Source organism: Ursus americanus, chromosome 5 (assembly GCF_024610735.1).
Source record: "Ursus americanus isolate L20-20 chromosome 5, mUrsAme1.1.p, whole genome shotgun sequence".
Classification (NCBI taxonomy): domain Eukaryota; kingdom Metazoa; phylum Chordata; class Mammalia; order Carnivora; family Ursidae; genus Ursus; species Ursus americanus.
Window position 1 is genome coordinate 54,796,864 of NC_142131.1, and position 18,050 is coordinate 54,814,913.

Genomic DNA, 18,050 nt, shown 5'->3' on the forward strand with positions numbered 1-18,050 from the left:
CATGGAAATGACCTAAGCATCCAGTGATGGAATAATGGATAAGGAAAGTGATATGGTGTGTGCACACATGGGAATACTATTCAGCAGCAAAAAAGGAGGAAAGCCCACCACTTACAACAACAGGGATGAAATTTGAGGGCATTATACCAAGTGAAATAAGTCAGAGAACAACAAATAAACATATGATCTTATTTACATGTGGAAGCTACAAAAAATAAACAAATAAACAAAAACATACAAACAAAAAGAACTCAGAGATACAGTGGAGACTGGTGATTCCTATGGGTCGGGGGAATATGAAATGGGTAAAGGTGGTCAATGGGTACAAACTTCAGTTATAAGTTCTGGGGGGCCTAATGTAAAGCACAGTGGCTGAAGTTAACAATAATGTATACCTGAAAGTTGCTAAGAAAGTGTATCTTAAAAGTTCTGACCACACATACACCAAATATTAACTATGTGAACCAGTGGATGTATTAACTAACATTATGTGGCAATCATTTCACAATATATATGTACATCAAATTATCATGTTGTTCACAAACTTGCACCATGTTGTATGTCAATTTTATCTAGCTGGGGGAAAAATAATGACTTCTTACGGAAAGAAAAGCCTTTAAGGATTACATTGTTTCATAGCCTTACTATGAAAAGACAGGGTGAAAAAATTCTTTGAGACAAAAGTATCAAATATTATCTAATATAAAAAATGTCAGTACTGGCACAAAATTAGACACAAAGACCAAATGAACAGAATAAACAGCCCAGAAATAAACCCATGCTTATAGCTCATATGGTCAATTAACCTATGACAAAGGACACAAGAATATACAATGAGGAAAAGATAGTCTCTTCAACAAATACTGTTGGGAAAATTGCACAGCTACATACAAAAGAATAAAACTTGACCACTCTCTTATACCAATAAAAAAATAAACTCAAAGTGGATTGAACACCTAAATGTTAAGACCTGAAACCATAAAAGAAAACATAGGCAATAATTTCATTGACCCTGGCCATATAAACATTTTTCTCGATATGTCTCCTCAGGCAAGGGAAAACAAAAGCAAAAATAAACTATCAGGACTACACCAAAATAAAAAGCCTTTGCACAGCAAAGGAAACTATCAACAAAATGATATGGAAACCTACTCTATGGGAGAAAATATTTGGAGAATGATATATCCCATAAGGGGTTAATATTCAAAATACCTAACACCATAAAAATGCCCAAATAATCCAATTAAAAATGGGCAGAGGACCTGAACAGACATTCTTCCAAAGAAGACATACTGATGGCCAACAGACACATGAGAAGATGCTCAACATCACTCCTCATCGGGGAAATGCAGATCAAAACCACAATGAGATACCACCTTACACCTGTCAGAATGGATAGTATCAAAAACACCAGAAATAACAAGTGTTGGTGAGGATGTGGAGAAAAATGAACCCTCCTGCCCTGTTGGTGGGAATGTAAATTGGTGCAGCTACTGTGGGAAACAATATGGAAAGTCCTCAAAAAATTAAAAATACAATTACCAGATGATCCATTAATTCCGCAACTAGGTATTTTACCCACAGAAAACGTAAGCACTAATTTGAAAAGATACATGCATTCCTACGTTTCTTGCAGTATCATTTACAATAGGCAAGATATAGAAGCAATCTAAGTGTCCATCCACAGATAAATGGATAAAGAACACACACACACACACACACTGGACTATTATTCATTCGTAAAAATGAATGAGATCTTGCCATTTGCAACAGCATGAATGGACTCAATGAGTATAATACTAAGTGAAATAAGTCAGACAAAGAAAAACAAATACCATATGATTTCACACTATGTGGAATTTAAGAAACAAAATGAACGAACAAAGAAAAAAAGAGACAAAAAACGCAGACTCTTTAATACAGAGAACAAACTGGTGGTTGCCAGAGGGGACGTAGGTAGGGGCAGGGGTGAAATAGAGGATGAGTGTAAACTTATCACAATGAGCACTGAGTAATATGTAGAATTGTTGAATCGTTATATTTTACAGCTAAAAGTAATATAAACACTGTATGTTAATTATACTTCAATAAAACAAAGTAAGTTTCAGAAGACACAGGAGACAAGATATCCCAATTTTTGCTTTAGAATAAAAGTATGTTTAGGGACAAGCTCAGAGTTTTGGGAATTCTAAAGAGTTCAGCTACTGGGTAAATACCATAGTTACAGTTATAGTATAGGAGTAAAGCCCAAATATGTTCCTAGCCAATAAGTCACTCACCAGGGCTGGCCACTGTGCAACTGAGACTCGAGTGCCCTGGACAAGGACCGGGTCCTTCCGGGGTGCCCACACCAGAGACCCTTCCAGCAGAAGCACAATAACTTCTTCAGCATGAACTTTAACCCAGGAGTGTTGCTTCCAGTTACAGCCATCAAATTCTACAAAGATCTGCAAAAAGAGATGAAAAGGAGTTTGGAGGTCACATCTGGAAAAATTCCACTGTAATAATTAAACAAACATGAACCGTGACTAGGAAAAATTCTACTAAGTTGTTTTTTAAGTTCTTTTAATGAATTTCAATAAAAATCAGTCTTACTTCAGAGCAAGGAAGCTGCGCTCAGCTTCACTCTAAAAAGAGTAGCAGAATTAAGGGGACACATCCACAGTCAACAATTTTTAGCCGTGATCCTATTGAAATTTGTAACTCTTGGTTTCCAATTTATATCTATGCACACCAGCCGGGGGCTTACTATGTATAAAGCACTGGACTAGGTTCAGAAATACAAAGAGAGAAATCTAGCATTATTTCCTTGTCTCAAGGAGCTCACAGTCTAATAGGCTGGAGAGAAATTTTTTACACTTCTGCTGAAAATAACTGTGAACGTTGTTGATAAATTTTTTTGAATAGGTGATAATACACACATGGTACAAAACTCAAAAGAATAAACACTGAAAAAAGTTGCCCTCCCAGTCCTGCGTGTGGATTTTTTAAATTACCCCTGCCAGGAGTGATCTTATACCTGTTAGAGGCATGCTATCATCATCAACGAGGCTTTGCTTCCCTCCACAAGAGACATTCTACTTTTTGAGATACGGTTAAGTAGACAGTGTAAGAAGTTTCTGAAAGTGATTCATATTAAATGAAACTACATTCTTCTAATAAATAGTATGCTTAGGTTGGGCTTTCCCGTATAAATTCTGACTTCTGAGCATGCTTCACATGCAGCATAAAGAGCAAGACATATGCAAATAGGTATCAGTATTCAGAACAGATATACCCAGGACCTAAGATATAGCTGGTCATAGAAGGGCTAGAGTGTTTATTCATTTTCATAGAATTTTCGTTGGCTTTTGGGAAACACATGCAATAAAACGATAAAATATAAATGAAAAAAAAAAATCAAGACCAAGCAAACTACAACAGGAAGTCACTATCAAAGTATAAAACAGAAAACTTAAGCTGGCCCCAAGGAACTATACGGCTATATGGCTGAGTGATGTTTTTGCTTCTAAACTTCTTAAAGGCCAATTTGAAAATGGGAAGTCAGCTGCATAGGTCCCACCATCTACATTTTTTTTTTTTTTTTTTTTAATTAAACTCTACCCCGAATGTGGGGCAAACCCACGACCTAGAGATCAAGAGTCACATGTTCTACCCACTGAGCCAGCCAGGCACCCCTCCTACCGTCTAAAAGGAAAACAAAGCAATTACTCAGGGAAGCAATGCTTTTCCAACCCTTTGGCACTGTAGGAAATTTCTCACAAGCAGCTTCCTAAGGCAAGAATGAGTGATGTAGGACAAATCCAGAATCCCTATAGCAGTGACTCTTAACTGGGAACCATGAAGTTACCAAGATTTGTAAGTACTAGGGGCACCAAGCATATATGTGTTGTATTTGTATGTACTATTATTTTTTTTTTAAAGATTTTATTTATTTGAGAGAGAGAAATACACAGCAAGAGAGGGAATACAAGCAGGGGGAGTGGGAGAGGGAGAAGCAGGCTTCTTGCTGAGCAGGGAGCCTGATGTGGGGCTCGATCCCGGGACTCTGGGACTCTGGGATCATGATCTGGGCCGAAGGCAGACACTTAACGACTGAGCCACCCAGGCACCCCTGTATGTACTATTATTTTAAAAATATATGTTGATGAGGTCACCTGGGTGGCTCAGCTGGTTAAGTGTCTGACTTTGGTTCAGGTCATGATCTCAGGGTCCTGGGATGGAGCCCGACATCTGGCTCTCTGCTCAATGGGGATTCTGCTTCTCTCCTTCCCTCTGTGCTCTCCCCCCACATCTCAAAAAAAATCAATAAATAAAATCTTTAAAAAGATATGTTGATGATATATATAATGAATAAAATTTAAATCCATTAACATTGTTACTGAATTCGTATCAGCTTTTGTTGGTATACATGTTCTCATCCAGTCAACATACAAAGTTACAGGTACAATTATATGAAATTTCAGGACACTTATACTTGAAGAGTGTGAAATCACTTCTCAGTAGCCTAGCATTAGGCTTGATCTCTTCACAGGCAATACATACTCGTGGATGTGGAGTGCATGGCCGAAAAGTTATCCCAGAAATTAAATTCATTACATAAAGCTCTAGTTTTATTATTGTAACAAGTAAGCTTCACTTCTACTTACACACACACACACACACACACACACACACACACACACACACAGGGGAAACAAGGCTCAGAGAGCAGAAGCATGATTTTTTACAGAGAAAGAGAATACTGAACTGCAATGTATTTAATATATGAATAGGCTCACTCATATATACATATATGTTCCAAGGGAATAAAACACAACTTCAAATAACTTGCAGACAACTGGGAAGAGAGAATCAAACGTACACTTAATGTGCAGACTCAGGCACCAAGAAAGGTAGTAGCAGCAAAATAAACAAAGGTGGAGCTTAGGTTCTTGGAGGCTTAGGTTGGGGTGTATTTTTTTTTTTTTTTAAGATTTAAATTATTTATTTGACACAGAGAGAGGCAGCGAGAGAGGGAACACAAGCAGGGGGAGTGGGAGAGGGAGATGCAGCAGGCTTCCCAATGAGCAGGGAGCCCGATGCGGGGCTTGATCCCAGAATGCTGGGATCACGACCTGAGCCAAAGGTAGACGCTTAATGACTGAGCCACCCAGGCGCCCCTGGAGGCTTGGATTTGAGCATTAGATCCACTGTATGAACTGCAAAACTGGACACATCACTCTTCGCTCCTCAAGCACTGGCTTCCTCCCTTGTGATAAGACCTCCCACCCCAGGTTGTGGAATTTGAATAAAGTAATGGATTCAAAAGCACTTTGGTCAGCTGCAAAGCACTACTTAGGCAATGATATGCCATAAAATAAAGAGAAATAAAGTAAAATAAAGTATGGGGGATGTTCAGAGGCAGCAGAGATCACCTCAGGGGTCCAGAGGGACTTGAATGGTCTGAGGCCAAAAAAAAAAAAAGTCCCAATCAAGTTCTAGGATGGCCAGGAGCTATACAAGCAAACTGTGGAGGAAGGAGTGGGAGATGAGGTTAAAAAAACTAAGAGTCAAGGTGGAAGATCTTGAATACTGGGATAAAAACCAGCTGCCAATGGGAGGGGTGAGTATGTTTGTATGTGTGTCCATGCATGTACACAAGTGCCATTAAAAGGTTTCTGAGGTCAAGATATGAACAGAGCAGTTGGTTTTAAGGAAAGTCACCTACCTACCAGTGGATATAGATGGACTGGAGTTGGGAGAAGGTAAGAGGGAGTGTTCTTCCATGACCTAGAGTGGGAGCAGTAAGACTAGGGAAAAATGACTTGTGCTTATTAGAATCCATGAGTTCTATCACCAAGCTGGATAAAAGGGTAAAGGAAAATGCAAAAATGGCTTGGATTTTGAACCAGAGTGGTACCATTACATAACTGATGTCAGGAGGAGGTGGCTAAAAGACACACAACATCTTTCATGGCATGTAAAGAAGTATGAAGTATTAAATGCCCTGGCTGAGTCAGACGATGAGTGACACAGTCCTGTACTGGGCATCACTCAGAAAACTAGAGGTTGAGGCTCCATGGCAAATGACGGCCAGGTGCCATGCTGCAGTTCTAATCTGCCACCACATTAAAAAAACCAACCCATGAGTCACAAAATCGTAAGTTACAGCAACACACAAATACAAGAACAACACTAAAAGAAGTCATTGTACTACAGCTGTAACAATTTCTATGCTGTACAAAAGAACTTCAACATTAAAAGTTAATATTCAGGAATCCTATCATCACTTATCTGAAAACATCAGGGAAAAGTTCAGTTACTGGAAAGCCAGATCTCACTTAAGGGAAATTCTCTCTCAAACCACCTGGGCAAAGGTGGGTTCCACATATATGGAAAAAAGTGTTTACTTTGACAACAACAGTGCTGTATGTTCTGGGATCAAGAAATACCTCACGCCTAACAATATGAATTTGTTTTAAGAGCAATATGGAGGGACACCTGGGTGGTGCAGTCGGTTAAGCGTCCAATTCTTGGTTTCACCTCAGGTCCTGATCTCAGGGTCCTGAGATCGAGCCCCCTATGGTGACATAGGGCTCTGTGGTCAGTGCAGAATTTGCTTGGGATTCCCTCTCCTTCTGCCCCTCCCCACTGCTCACTCACTTGCTCTCTCTCCAAAAGAAATGTCTTTAGAAAAAGTAAAATAAAGAGCAATATGGAATGTGGATATATGTAAACATGTTCTCTGAATAGTGAGGCTTATTTCTGGCCCTTGCACTGTGCTTTACTTCCTAGCTAGAGTAATGGAAGAAGTTAGAACATATAAAAAATCATTTCAGATCAAAGTACCTAGAACATGAATTCTTAAAATGGAGAAAGGGCTATAAACTAACAAAAATCAATGATTGTGGTTGGATTGAGTCAGAGATGACTAAGGTAGGTTGATTATCTGAACAGAAGACTAAACAGTTTGAGTTGATTATTTAAAGTCCTTTTTTTTTTTTAAAGATTTTATTTATTTATTTGACAGAGACAGCCAGCGAGAGAGGGAACGCAAGCTGGGGGAGTGGGAGAGGAAGAAGCAGGCTCCCAGCGGAGAAGCCTGATGTGGGGCTCGATCCCAGAATGCTGGGATCGTGCCCTGAGCTGAAGGCAGATGCTTAACGACTGCGCCACCCAGGTGCCCCAATTATTTAAAGTCTTTTAACAATTTCTAGTATTAGAAGTAGCAAACAGAACTACACATGCTACAGCTAAAATCCAAGGACTAGATGTAAAATATTTCATTAGTTAAGGGAAGTAAGTGGTAACACTCCTGCTTTTGTTTCAAAATTCCTTTTACGGTATCTAAGTGATTTACATTTATTTCAGCGATATTAAAATCAAAGAAATTCTTTAATAAAATCAATTAATTTCTCCTAAGTTTGATAACATCAGATAGTAGTAACCTGAGTAATATAAGCTTTCATGTTTATTGTTTAATCATCAGTTTGGATTCTGGTTCCCCCCAAGGCCATTCTTCCTACAATTAATAAAATTATTCATTTATTCCCTCTCAACAAAAATAGAACACCTCTTATGTTAATGTATAGGATTTACTGGGGCCAAGAGTATCAAGGTGAATAAAGCTAGCAATTGACAGGAGGGACTCACACCCCAGATGAATCAACAGAGAGGTATAGAAATGATTACAGGGCTATGTAATAAGGGCAGTAACAAAGATCTGAACATGCTATATTAGGCCAGAAAAGGCATCTGCCTTGAGAAACTAGAACAGTTTCACAGAAGAGGTAGTAGTACCCAATATGCGTCTTAAAGGACAAGCATTCTAGCAAAGAAAAGAGAGAAGACTTTCCATCAGGTACAAAGGAAGAGAAACATAAAGCAGATTGAGTGTTCCAGGAAGCAGCCATAGCTATCAGTAAGTAAGCTGTAAGGGCTCTGATTGGCATGTTAATGCATGATGCATTGAAATCTGGTGGCAAAAGTGTCTTGTTTGGCCAGCAGCGTGGTTTTTTTGTTGGTTTGTTTTTACATGTGCATTGAACATCTTTAGGCAGTGTCTGCACTCTCCAGTTGCCAATCTCCACTACACCCTTCGGTCTGTCACCTAGCTATTTACATAAGCCTGGTACTCTGGACACATGTGGGTTTATGTTCCCTGATATACAGCCACTGATAGTTTCAAAGGGGAAGGGGAAAGACATCATAAAATGTATTATAAAGAAAATGCCATCTAGGGGAAAAACTTCTCAATGCTCAGTTTAAAACAGGAAATCAAAATAGAAATTACGAAGTATTTTATAATTAGATGAATGGCTAAACACACTTTACTCATACTATGAAACAGTATGGATAAGTTTTTAAAAAATGAGATACCTCTAAAACACTAACAAGGAAAGATCTCCAAGATGTATTATATGCAAAAGAGCTGGATGCAGGGGGCATCTGGGTGGCTCAGTCGGTTGAATGTCTGGTTGAATGTCTGACTTCAGTGCTGGCAGTGGTCTCCGGGTCCTAGGATTGAGCCAACGTCAGGCTCCCCACTTAGCAGAGTCTGCTTGTCCCTCTGCCCCCCCTCCCGATTGTTCTCTCTCTCTCTCACTCTCTCTCTCTAATAAATAATATCTTTAAAAAAAGCTGGTTGCAGATTTTGGGGGGACAGTAAGGGAACAGAAGGATTGGGGGAAAAGGAGTAATAGTATTTTAGCCTTAATCAGTAAATGCTTCCTCTTCCTAAAAAAAAAAAAGTATTCATATAATGCTTAAATAAATAATACTTTTTAAAAGGGAAAGAATTAACTTTGGGAACAGCGTGGAAGATTAATTACAGAGAGAAGAAACTGAAGGCAGGGAGACCAGTTACAAATTCATGATAACCAAGGAAAGAAATGAAAAAGGCCTAACCCCATAAGGCTGTATGAAGGGAAAAGTTTATTTGAAAAACTACAGAGATAAAAGTAACAGGATATGGTGATGACTGACTAAGGGAAATGGAAGACTAACTCAACTCCCAAGGTCCCTAAATTTTCTTTTCCAATTTTCCTACCTACATTCCGTTCGAAAAGGACAACAGGTCCAAAATGGAGTCACTCATGCTAAGCTCAAGTCATCAAACCACAACAAAACCTCTCCCAGGAATGGAATCTTAAACCCGTAAATCTGGAAGTACCTGGTCAGTACTAGTGAGGTAATCGGCCTAATAGACCCCTACTGTCCCCCCAGGAAAGTGGCCTTGTGTGAAACAATCAGCTCTGCTAGAACAACCTTCTTGTCCCGCCTCCTTCTGCCTATAAAAGTCTTTCATTTTGCACAGCTCTCTGGAGTTCCTTTCTATCAGCCACAAGGATTGCTGCCTGATTCAGGTATTGTCGAATAAAGCCAGTAAGATCTATAAAATCTACCAGCTGAATTCTGTTTTTTTAACGATTCTAAACAAAATGTAAAGTCTGCTTCAAATGATTTTACAAAATTGTTGGGATATCTCGACAGCAAAGATGGGGAATGATGCATGTGTAGAAGACAGCAGTTTTCAAACAAAAAACCAATTTTCTCTATAAGGGTCCTTTGATCAAGAGAGAGCCTTCTAACAATTAACCTTATTCACCACCTCACCCCCCCACCCCCACTTTCTAACATCCACAATAAATTAAATGTTAAGTACTCGAGTATCATAGAGATAACCAGAATAAAAACTCAAGCATACACATATATAGTGCTTTTAGGGGCTGTGGAATCACAAAGATCTGGATTTGCATCCCAACTTCTTCATTTCTTAGCTGTGTAGCCCAGGGCAAGTCACTTTAGCCTCTTTGCGCCTCACTTCCTTTGCCTATAAATAGGGACAGTAAGTATCTCAAAGGATTGTCTGAGGATTAAATGAAATAAAAGCATAAAAAGCCTAGCAGACTTTGGGCTCCTGATAAACTTGCATTCCTTAAGAAACTCATACTACTGGTCTGATTATGAATTGGTAGAATATTAAAAAAAGAAAAAAATGTTATCTATCAAGAATCTTTATGTGCACACTCTGTGTCTCCATAACAACACTCCTGGCAATAATCCTAGGAAATAACCCTAAACACAGGATAGGCTTTATTCACAAAAATGCTCATCACAGCATAATTGATAAAGCCTAAAATCTGAAACAACTTCAATATTCAATGAAAGAGGAATAAATAAATTATCCAGCCAATAAAATTATAAGATTTTTTGTTAGAGAGCATTTTATTGTTTTCCTTTCAGTTATGAGAACAATACATGTTACCTGTGGAAAATCAAGAAAAGCACCAAGAAAATTAAAATCACCCATATACAAAAGTTTTCAGTAACACAGGAAAATTGCTACATTAAGTAAAAAAGTGAAACACAAAACTGAAAATACAGTATGAATTCGACTTTTAACATTTCTAAAAAAGAGGCTAGATGAATATGTATCAAAACATAAACAGTAGTTTCTAATCGGTTATGACATACAGGGGCTACTTTTAAAATTATCATCAAAATAATTTCTTCATTTTGTATCACAGGCATGCATTACCTGAGAATCATAAAAATAAAACATCTAATGCTTCTAATCTAACAACCCAGATTAAGTCACAAAAACCTGTAGACAATGGACCTTGGGCTGGAGTCCCAAGTAAGATTCCAACAATTTCAAGACAAAAAAATTAGTACCGAGACCATATCAAGAGACATATGTAACAAAAAAATTAAAGATCAATCATAAACACCTTATGGCGGAGGCCACAGAGTAGAAATTCCATAATAAATGAGAAGTGAAAGTTAACAATCTAATACCGGCTTCTAAATATTCTTTTTAAGATATGGTAGTCAGAGAAGGCCTCTTTAATAACAGAAAAATGCATGTTCTGTTCTTGAGGGAACTTACAATGCAGTAGGAGGACACAAGCTATATATCTTGTTATATATCTATAAGAAGAAAAACTGTGATTAATATTCCAAAAGAGGCATGTGACAAAATACTAAAGGAGCAAAGAAAAAAAAATAAGATGCTGGGGATTCAGAAAGGCTTTACAGAGGTGGTAGAACCTGGAATGGAGGCTTTCTCTTCTCCTTATAGGGTTTCAATGGTTAACATTAAAAGCAAAGGGGAAAGGGGAAACAAAGCAGAAGCCAGAAAGTATTTAAAAAGTGCAAGACCAATGAATCAGGGATGTTTGCTATAAATATCCTTTTGGCAACACCTGATTTCCCTCATTCGGTTCTTTGCACACCAAGGGTCCTTCTTTTTTTTTTTTTTTTTTTTTTAAGATTTTATTTATTTATTTGACAGAGACAGAGACAGCCAGCGAGAGAGGGAACACAAGCAGGGGGAGTGGGAGAGGAAGAAGCAGGCTTATAGCGGAGGAGCCTGATGTGGGGCTCGATCCCATAACGCCGGGATCACGCCCTGAGCCGAAGGCAGACACTCAACTGCTGTGCCACCCAGGCGCCCCACCAAGGGTCCTTCTTATCTGTAATTTGGTCTCTTGAGTGGAACCAGGAGGGGGCTCTGTGCAGATCTCTGGATAGGAGTATCTCCCACTGTTAATTAATAACCTTATATGATGATTTACAAATCAATCTCCAGAGAGTTTGGTTAGTGAGAATCAGTTCCCTAGAGCCTGGTTACCCCTGAACACACATACAAAAATGGAGTTTTTGGCCTGGCAAAACTGAGAGGTCATACTATATGAGTCACTACTGAACACTCAGGCAGGTTTTACCCATCTACAGAACAGGAGTAAAAGACACTCTGGCAGTTGGGGTAGTGGGGTAGGGAGGGCTTAAAAACCACCAACCTGTCAAAGGCAGTGGAAAACTGAGAAGCAGCAACAGGTGTTGTGTCCCCCAGGCCTTGTGGAAGCAAAGCCTACAGGAATCAACTCCAGCTGTTGAGAAAATCACTAGCAAAAGAAAAGGCCATGTTACTTACCCACCATTTAGGAAGGGAAGTGGGGAACTGAATCAACCATAACAAGTTGGAAATGAGAACTCGGCAAGTAAGCACTGAAGGAGGGAATGAGCCCTTGGCAGGTGGGGAATTAGTGAAGGAACTCTTAGAAACAAATGGGTAATTAAGAGGAAAGATCTGATTATGTAGCAAAGGGAGAGAATGCTGGAGGGACAAAATGACCAGTGTACGTGATCACTGGTGGATATACTACACAGCTCTAAATTAAACAGAACGCAAACACAAAGTAAGAGACAACTATTAGCAATTATACACATATACACGACAAACTTAAAAAAAAAAAGAATATGAAGCACCTGAGTGCCTGAAAAACTCAAGGATGGCTCAATGTCTCAAAAACAGACCTCCTGCTCTAAGACAATTACGATGAAAAGCACAGTTAGAGGGGCTCACACTTAAACATTACATATTCATTTGTACAATCTCACTTTCATGTAAAGTTCTCTAAACCTTACACCAATCCGCAAAACCATATTCTATTTACTTTAATAAACAGCATATCATGTATCATGCAGATTTTTGTTGAACTTCTGGAATTATAAGAAAAGGACACTTAAGGATAATCATTAAAATCCATAAACTCCCATTTCAATTAGGGCTGAAGTTCTGGGTTTGTGTGAACACAGGTTGAGATTGTGGACTGGAAATATGGTACTGTCCTGGATTATAATCATTACTTTACCTACAAACAAAGTAGGGAGGTATTTTGAAGTCCACCTAACCTGAGACAAGGAGGAAAGGTAGAAGGAGGATGTAAAAAAAATAAGGCAGATACAGATATGCTTTCATTCCTCTTGGAAGACTCCCAGATAGAAGAAACATGGTACTAGCCTGGACACTGCTACAATTATTACATTATCTGGAATCAAAGGAAAGGAGTACTTTTAGAGTTCACCTTTCTGCCAGATAAAGATGAAAGATTAAGGATAAAAAAATAAGGCAGATATGCTTTCACTCCTCTTCCAAGTTCTGGATAGCTGTGATAGCTACGATACACATTCAAAACAAGTCAATGATACTGAAGGCATCATTTAATTCTAGAAACAGCAAGAAAAGGGCAGTTTGCTTAATAACATTGGGGCTGCCACCATTGGTTACTCAGTAGGAAGCAAGTTAGATAACCCACCTCACATGCCATTTGCATAAATATTCCAGGTGGACCAAAGATCTCAAGGTAAAAATAAAGAAAAATTGAACAACATTTATATATGCTCAAGATAGGGGACCTATCCCCAATCAAGTAACCCAGAAGCCATTAAGAAAAGTCCGAGTGATCTAATGATATAAACATTTTGTTCTTCTGTACGGCAAAACAACTCACCAAGTCAAAAGACAAAGAAGAGAAAATAATTGCAACACACTTGTGAAGTAAAGGGGTTCATACCCTGAAAATGCTCAGAACTTGTACAGAGCGAAAGACAACTCCTACTTTTTTTTTTCAAATGGGCAAAAGATTGGCATATAACTCATTAAAAAAATACAAACAGTCAACAAACATAGAAAAAAACTAGTAGTCATGAAAATGCTATATTATTTTTCGCCCACTGGATTGCCAAAAATGACAAATACTGATGACACCATGAAGGCAAAGGTAAAAAGGGAAAGCAGCACTGCATGCAGGAACTGCTGGTGGGAGTCTGAAATGCTATCATCTTATTGGAAAATAACCGGGCATTACCTAAAAAAAGAAAAGATGCATATACTCCTATACCTCCTAACCCACTCCTGAATGTCTAAACTACAGAAATAGAACCATGATTACACTATATGACCAAGTTTATTAACCACAGCATTATTTCTAGTACCAAAATTTTTTCAATAACTTGAATAGCATAAAGAGGAATGATTGACAAATGATGGTACACCCATTCTATGAAATACAATGTAGTTACCAAAAAGGATGAGTAAGATCTATAGGTATTGATGCCCATGGTATAATGCTGAATGGAAATAAAGAGAGGGGCACCTGGCTGGCTCAGTCGGTAAAGCCTGCAACTCTTGGTCTTGGGGTTGTAGTTTGAACTCCATGTTGGGTATAGAGATTACTTAAGAATAAAATCTTAAAAAAACAAACAGAGTCCTTACTTTAAAAAAGGGTGTGTGTGGGGGAAGCAAGCTGCAGATATTGCTCAGCGTGATACCATTTGATTAAAAAAAAGCAACCCTCTGTATACAGATGAATGTTTTTATATTTTTTGTAGTAGTATTAAGAAAGATGAGCAAAAAGATTTCTCTTGCAAGTGGAAGCCTGTGAAAGATAGATTGTTGGCTTTTCCTGTGTATACTTTTGGTTATTTGACGTTTCACAAAATAGAAGTCTTACTTTTTAACAAAAAAAAAAAAAAGAAAAAAAGAAAAAGGAAAGGAAAACCCATTTTTTTTCATCTGTGTGTTTTACCCACTGTCCCTACATATTATAAAGGTCCTGAGGTCTCTGCAACTCTTATGAACTGATAATGATTTAGGACACAAAGAGGACAGACTTAAGAGTCAGAAATAAATGCATAAAAATCTGTTAAACTATTTTTGCAACAAGACTATTTTTTTTAAACAAGCTCATTTAGAAATACAAATTAAGCTACTATTCCGGGGGGGGGGGGTGTGAGGAGGTTTTTTCCGGTTACATCTAAAAAATCTCAGTAGTTATTTGTTAGCATAGTTTTGATGAAGATGCCCACTATTAAACCCTTATAAACAAAACTCCCAATCAACAGGATCCTGACTTTTCTTTTTTTCATACTTCATTTTAAGGTAGTACATGGCTTTGGTATTGTTTTCCAGAAAAGAATGCATTAAATGGAGCAGGGTTACATTTTGAAACATTTCAGGATTAAAAAGTATTTAGAAAGAGGGTATTAATGGAGCCTAAAATTGAGAAGTGTTTTCAATCACTTCAAAAACTCATTCATCCAACCCTCAATTACTCATCCTTAACAGGGGGCGCCCTGCTATGCATTACTCAAAACCAAGCATGCCTGAAAACATCTTAAACTAACTGAATGAAAATCTGCCCAATCACAGGCCAGCTGCTTGAAAACTCCACCCTTGAGTACAGGAAGAACACTTTTGATTGGAAGACGGTTGTGTTTACTACGGTGTGTGGTGCAAATTGGTAAGGCCCACATGTCTAGGGTCCAAAGGAAATCTCTTTAATGAAAAAGGAAAACAAACGGCCAGTTCTCATCCTAGACTAGTCACTGTCATTAACAGAACCTCAACATAGCAACTGCCATTCTTGAACAATTTTGCAAACTGGTGAAAAATTCTAAAGGCTCTGAGTTTTGTTGTGGTTGTTTTCTCATCTATGTCCCTTGATAAACATACAGGACAAGCTTGTTTATTCTGAAAACCCTAATCTGCCCTTGCTTCTATATGTATACAGCTCCATGCAAGACCTCAACACAGTTCTAATGTACGCTTGGCTTTAATTTCCAAGAATCACTCCAACTTTTTACTTGGTTTGAGAAACCAATTCAATGAGCCCAGTGGTAAAATTATTCAGCATTTAGCTTAGTAGGTGTCCAGCATTTCAGTGAGCTTCAAAAACCTCTGCCCTTAGGGAGCCCAGCAAACAACAAAGTGAATGGGTAGCCATTTCAGGTGCAGAGCTCATTAGCAATTCATCTGATGGAGGAAACAACTAGAATATAAAATTCCGACTGAAAAGCTAGGGCAGGCTAGGCCTTAGGTCAAAGTATGCATATAATGGTCGGTCTTCATTATGTTTTGCATTTACAGGGGTAAATTACTGGCTCTCAGAAAGACACCTCTCCCCCACCCCAACCTAGAAAGCAGTCTTTTGAAGCAAGCACAGAGGAATTTAAATCCAAATCCCCTCCTTAATCATCATCCTCATCCCCCCATATTCCTGGTATCTTTTTACAAATTCGCCCCAGTGAAGCCTCATAAATGCCCAAGCAGCCTTTTCTTATTTAGCATGGAGAAAGATCAAAGAATGTGAACTCAAGCAGCAGAAGCAAAGGCTAAGCCAGCCAGCCGCAAGCCAAACAACCCATAAAGCTTGATAAGGGGGAGGGTGGAAAGCCCAACACCACTAATGAACAGACAGAAAAATGAGTATCAGAAACCTACAATATTAGTATCAAATCCCAAAAAATCATTACAGTTTATAGCAAATAAAATATCTGCAGGACCAAGTTTATCACGAAAATTTACCTTCTGCCTGCTCATGTATTACATTCCAAAAGAATCTCCCTATTTTCATAGTATCTTAACCGAGAAGCTAGGGCCGCTATCAGAATGAGGAACTAAGGAGGCTTGCCAAAGCTCAAAGACAATATTTTGACGCCACATTAACAAAAATAACACAACGTGATCCCAAATACTAGTGAAGTTCTATTTTACTAAACAACTTTAATCACAAAATATACCAAGACAAGTATTCAAAAGCGCTCAAGCTCCAACACAAAGTTTCAAAACAAAACCTCTCCCAGGGTTGAGGGAGTAGCCGAGCTGGGAGCAAAAAAGCACCACCTAGCAGCCCCACTGGGCTGCTAAGACATATCTCAAACTTATCCAAAACAGCCACAACTGCAGCTCCTGTCACCCAGAATCTCAAAGAGAAAGGAGCCCGAAGAGAGTCCGGAGAGCTGGCCTTTCTGGAGACCGCCAGGCCGAGCCCGGCTCAGACAAGGAGGAAGTAACTGCCAGATAAAAAAGCCCCGAGCAGCTCCAACTGCAGCCTCTGTGCCTCCCACAATTGCCCACATTCCCGCCCCACTCGGGGCTCCGGGAGGAAAGGAACAGGGCGCAGGTTTCCAGGGAGGCTGGGAACTACAGGTCCGCGTCTTTCAAGAGACAGCGACAGCACCAGCAGAACTCTGAGGGGCCCGGGAACCCAGGGTTCGGGAGCCTGCTCCCAAGGCGTGTTGGGGGGGGGGGACGCTGAGAAAGGGGTCGCTCAGGAGGCGGGGCCTCCCGGGTGGAGGCGGCAGCTCCTGGAGCCCTGGCCGCCCCCCGGGGGAAACCGGGGCGCGCACCCCGACGCGGAAGCCATGCCGGCCACAGCTCGGGGTGCTGAGGAGCCGGTGGGGGGCGCTAAGGAGATCTGGGGGCGCGGAACTGGGTCACCCCCACCCCACCGCCCCCTCACAAAGGCCCCCGGGGAGGCCGCCCGCAGGCCCCGCAGCCCCGGCCTCAAGTGCCCGCCTCGGCCGCCACTCACCGCTAGGTCCTGGGGCACCGCCCCGCTCATGGCCCGCACCGTGCCGGCCCGCCAGGCCCGAGTGCGCAGCGCAGGCCCCGGATCTCCGCCCGCCGCCGCCGCCGCCGCCGCCGCCGCGGGGACGGAGGCCGAGGACGAGGCCGCGGTATCCGCGAACAGAAGCAGCAGCCGCTTGCCCACCGGGGAGGCCGCCGCGTCCGCCATCGCCAGGGCCGGCCAGACCCGCGCTCCCGCCCGCCGCCTCCCACCACCTCTGCCGCTGAGCGCCCGATCCGCCCGCAAGGCCTCCCTCCGCACCACCCGCGGCCGCGGCTCCCCCCCACCCCCCCCAACAGCCACCACCAACCACCGGCGCCGCGCAGCGCCCCCCGTGGCCGGGAGCGGAGCCGCAGCCCGGGCCCCGCACAGCGCCCCCCGCGCTCTGGAGCGGGGCGGCAGCTCCGGGCCCCTCGCAGCGCTCCGCCCCAACCTCCCCGGGGCCTGCAGTGCCCCCTGCGGCAGGGAGGGGAATTGCAGTTTCGGCCGGGGTGGGGAAGTGGGCGGGTCCTTCAGTCTTCCATGGCACCATCCTGGTCCCAACCTTCCTTCTGGGGGGTCCCATATGTGAGAAGGCTTTAGCTTACCCGCCTTGGACACCAAATACTTTTACTGGGGTGGGGGGGCTTGAGGGGCAAGGTACCCAGAGTAGGTATTTTGAGCTAAGCAGTTAGCACCCCAATACCTATTGATTTCCTATCCTGAAAACACGCCCTACCATTCCTGTCACTATCTTTTAGGAAACTCTCCCCATTGGTCCATGGGACACAATATCTTTCTTCTCACTGGCCCATAACATGGTACCATCCTATGCTATACTACCAGTACTTACGTAGGTTCCTTTCCAACTGACCAATGTGCTACATCCAG

General features: G+C 41.1%; 1 protein-coding gene across 2 annotated transcripts in view; it reads right to left on the reverse strand.

Moving 5' to 3' along the window:
* The window catches only part of KDM3B (lysine demethylase 3B), a 62,714-nt gene extending 45,270 nt beyond the window's left edge, over positions 1-17,444 (reverse strand). For both annotated transcript variants that reach the window (XM_045794591.2, XM_045794590.2), the window contains exons 1-2: positions 17,145-17,444; positions 2,280-2,447 (exon numbers count right to left, since the gene is read on the reverse strand). In XM_045794591.2, the coding sequence (XP_045650547.1) occupies positions 2,280-2,447; positions 17,145-17,348 (372 nt within the window). In that variant the 5' untranslated portion in view covers positions 17,349-17,444. The remainder of the gene's footprint in view (positions 1-2,279; positions 2,448-17,144) is intronic.
* Between the last annotated feature and the right edge of the window lie 606 nt (positions 17,445-18,050).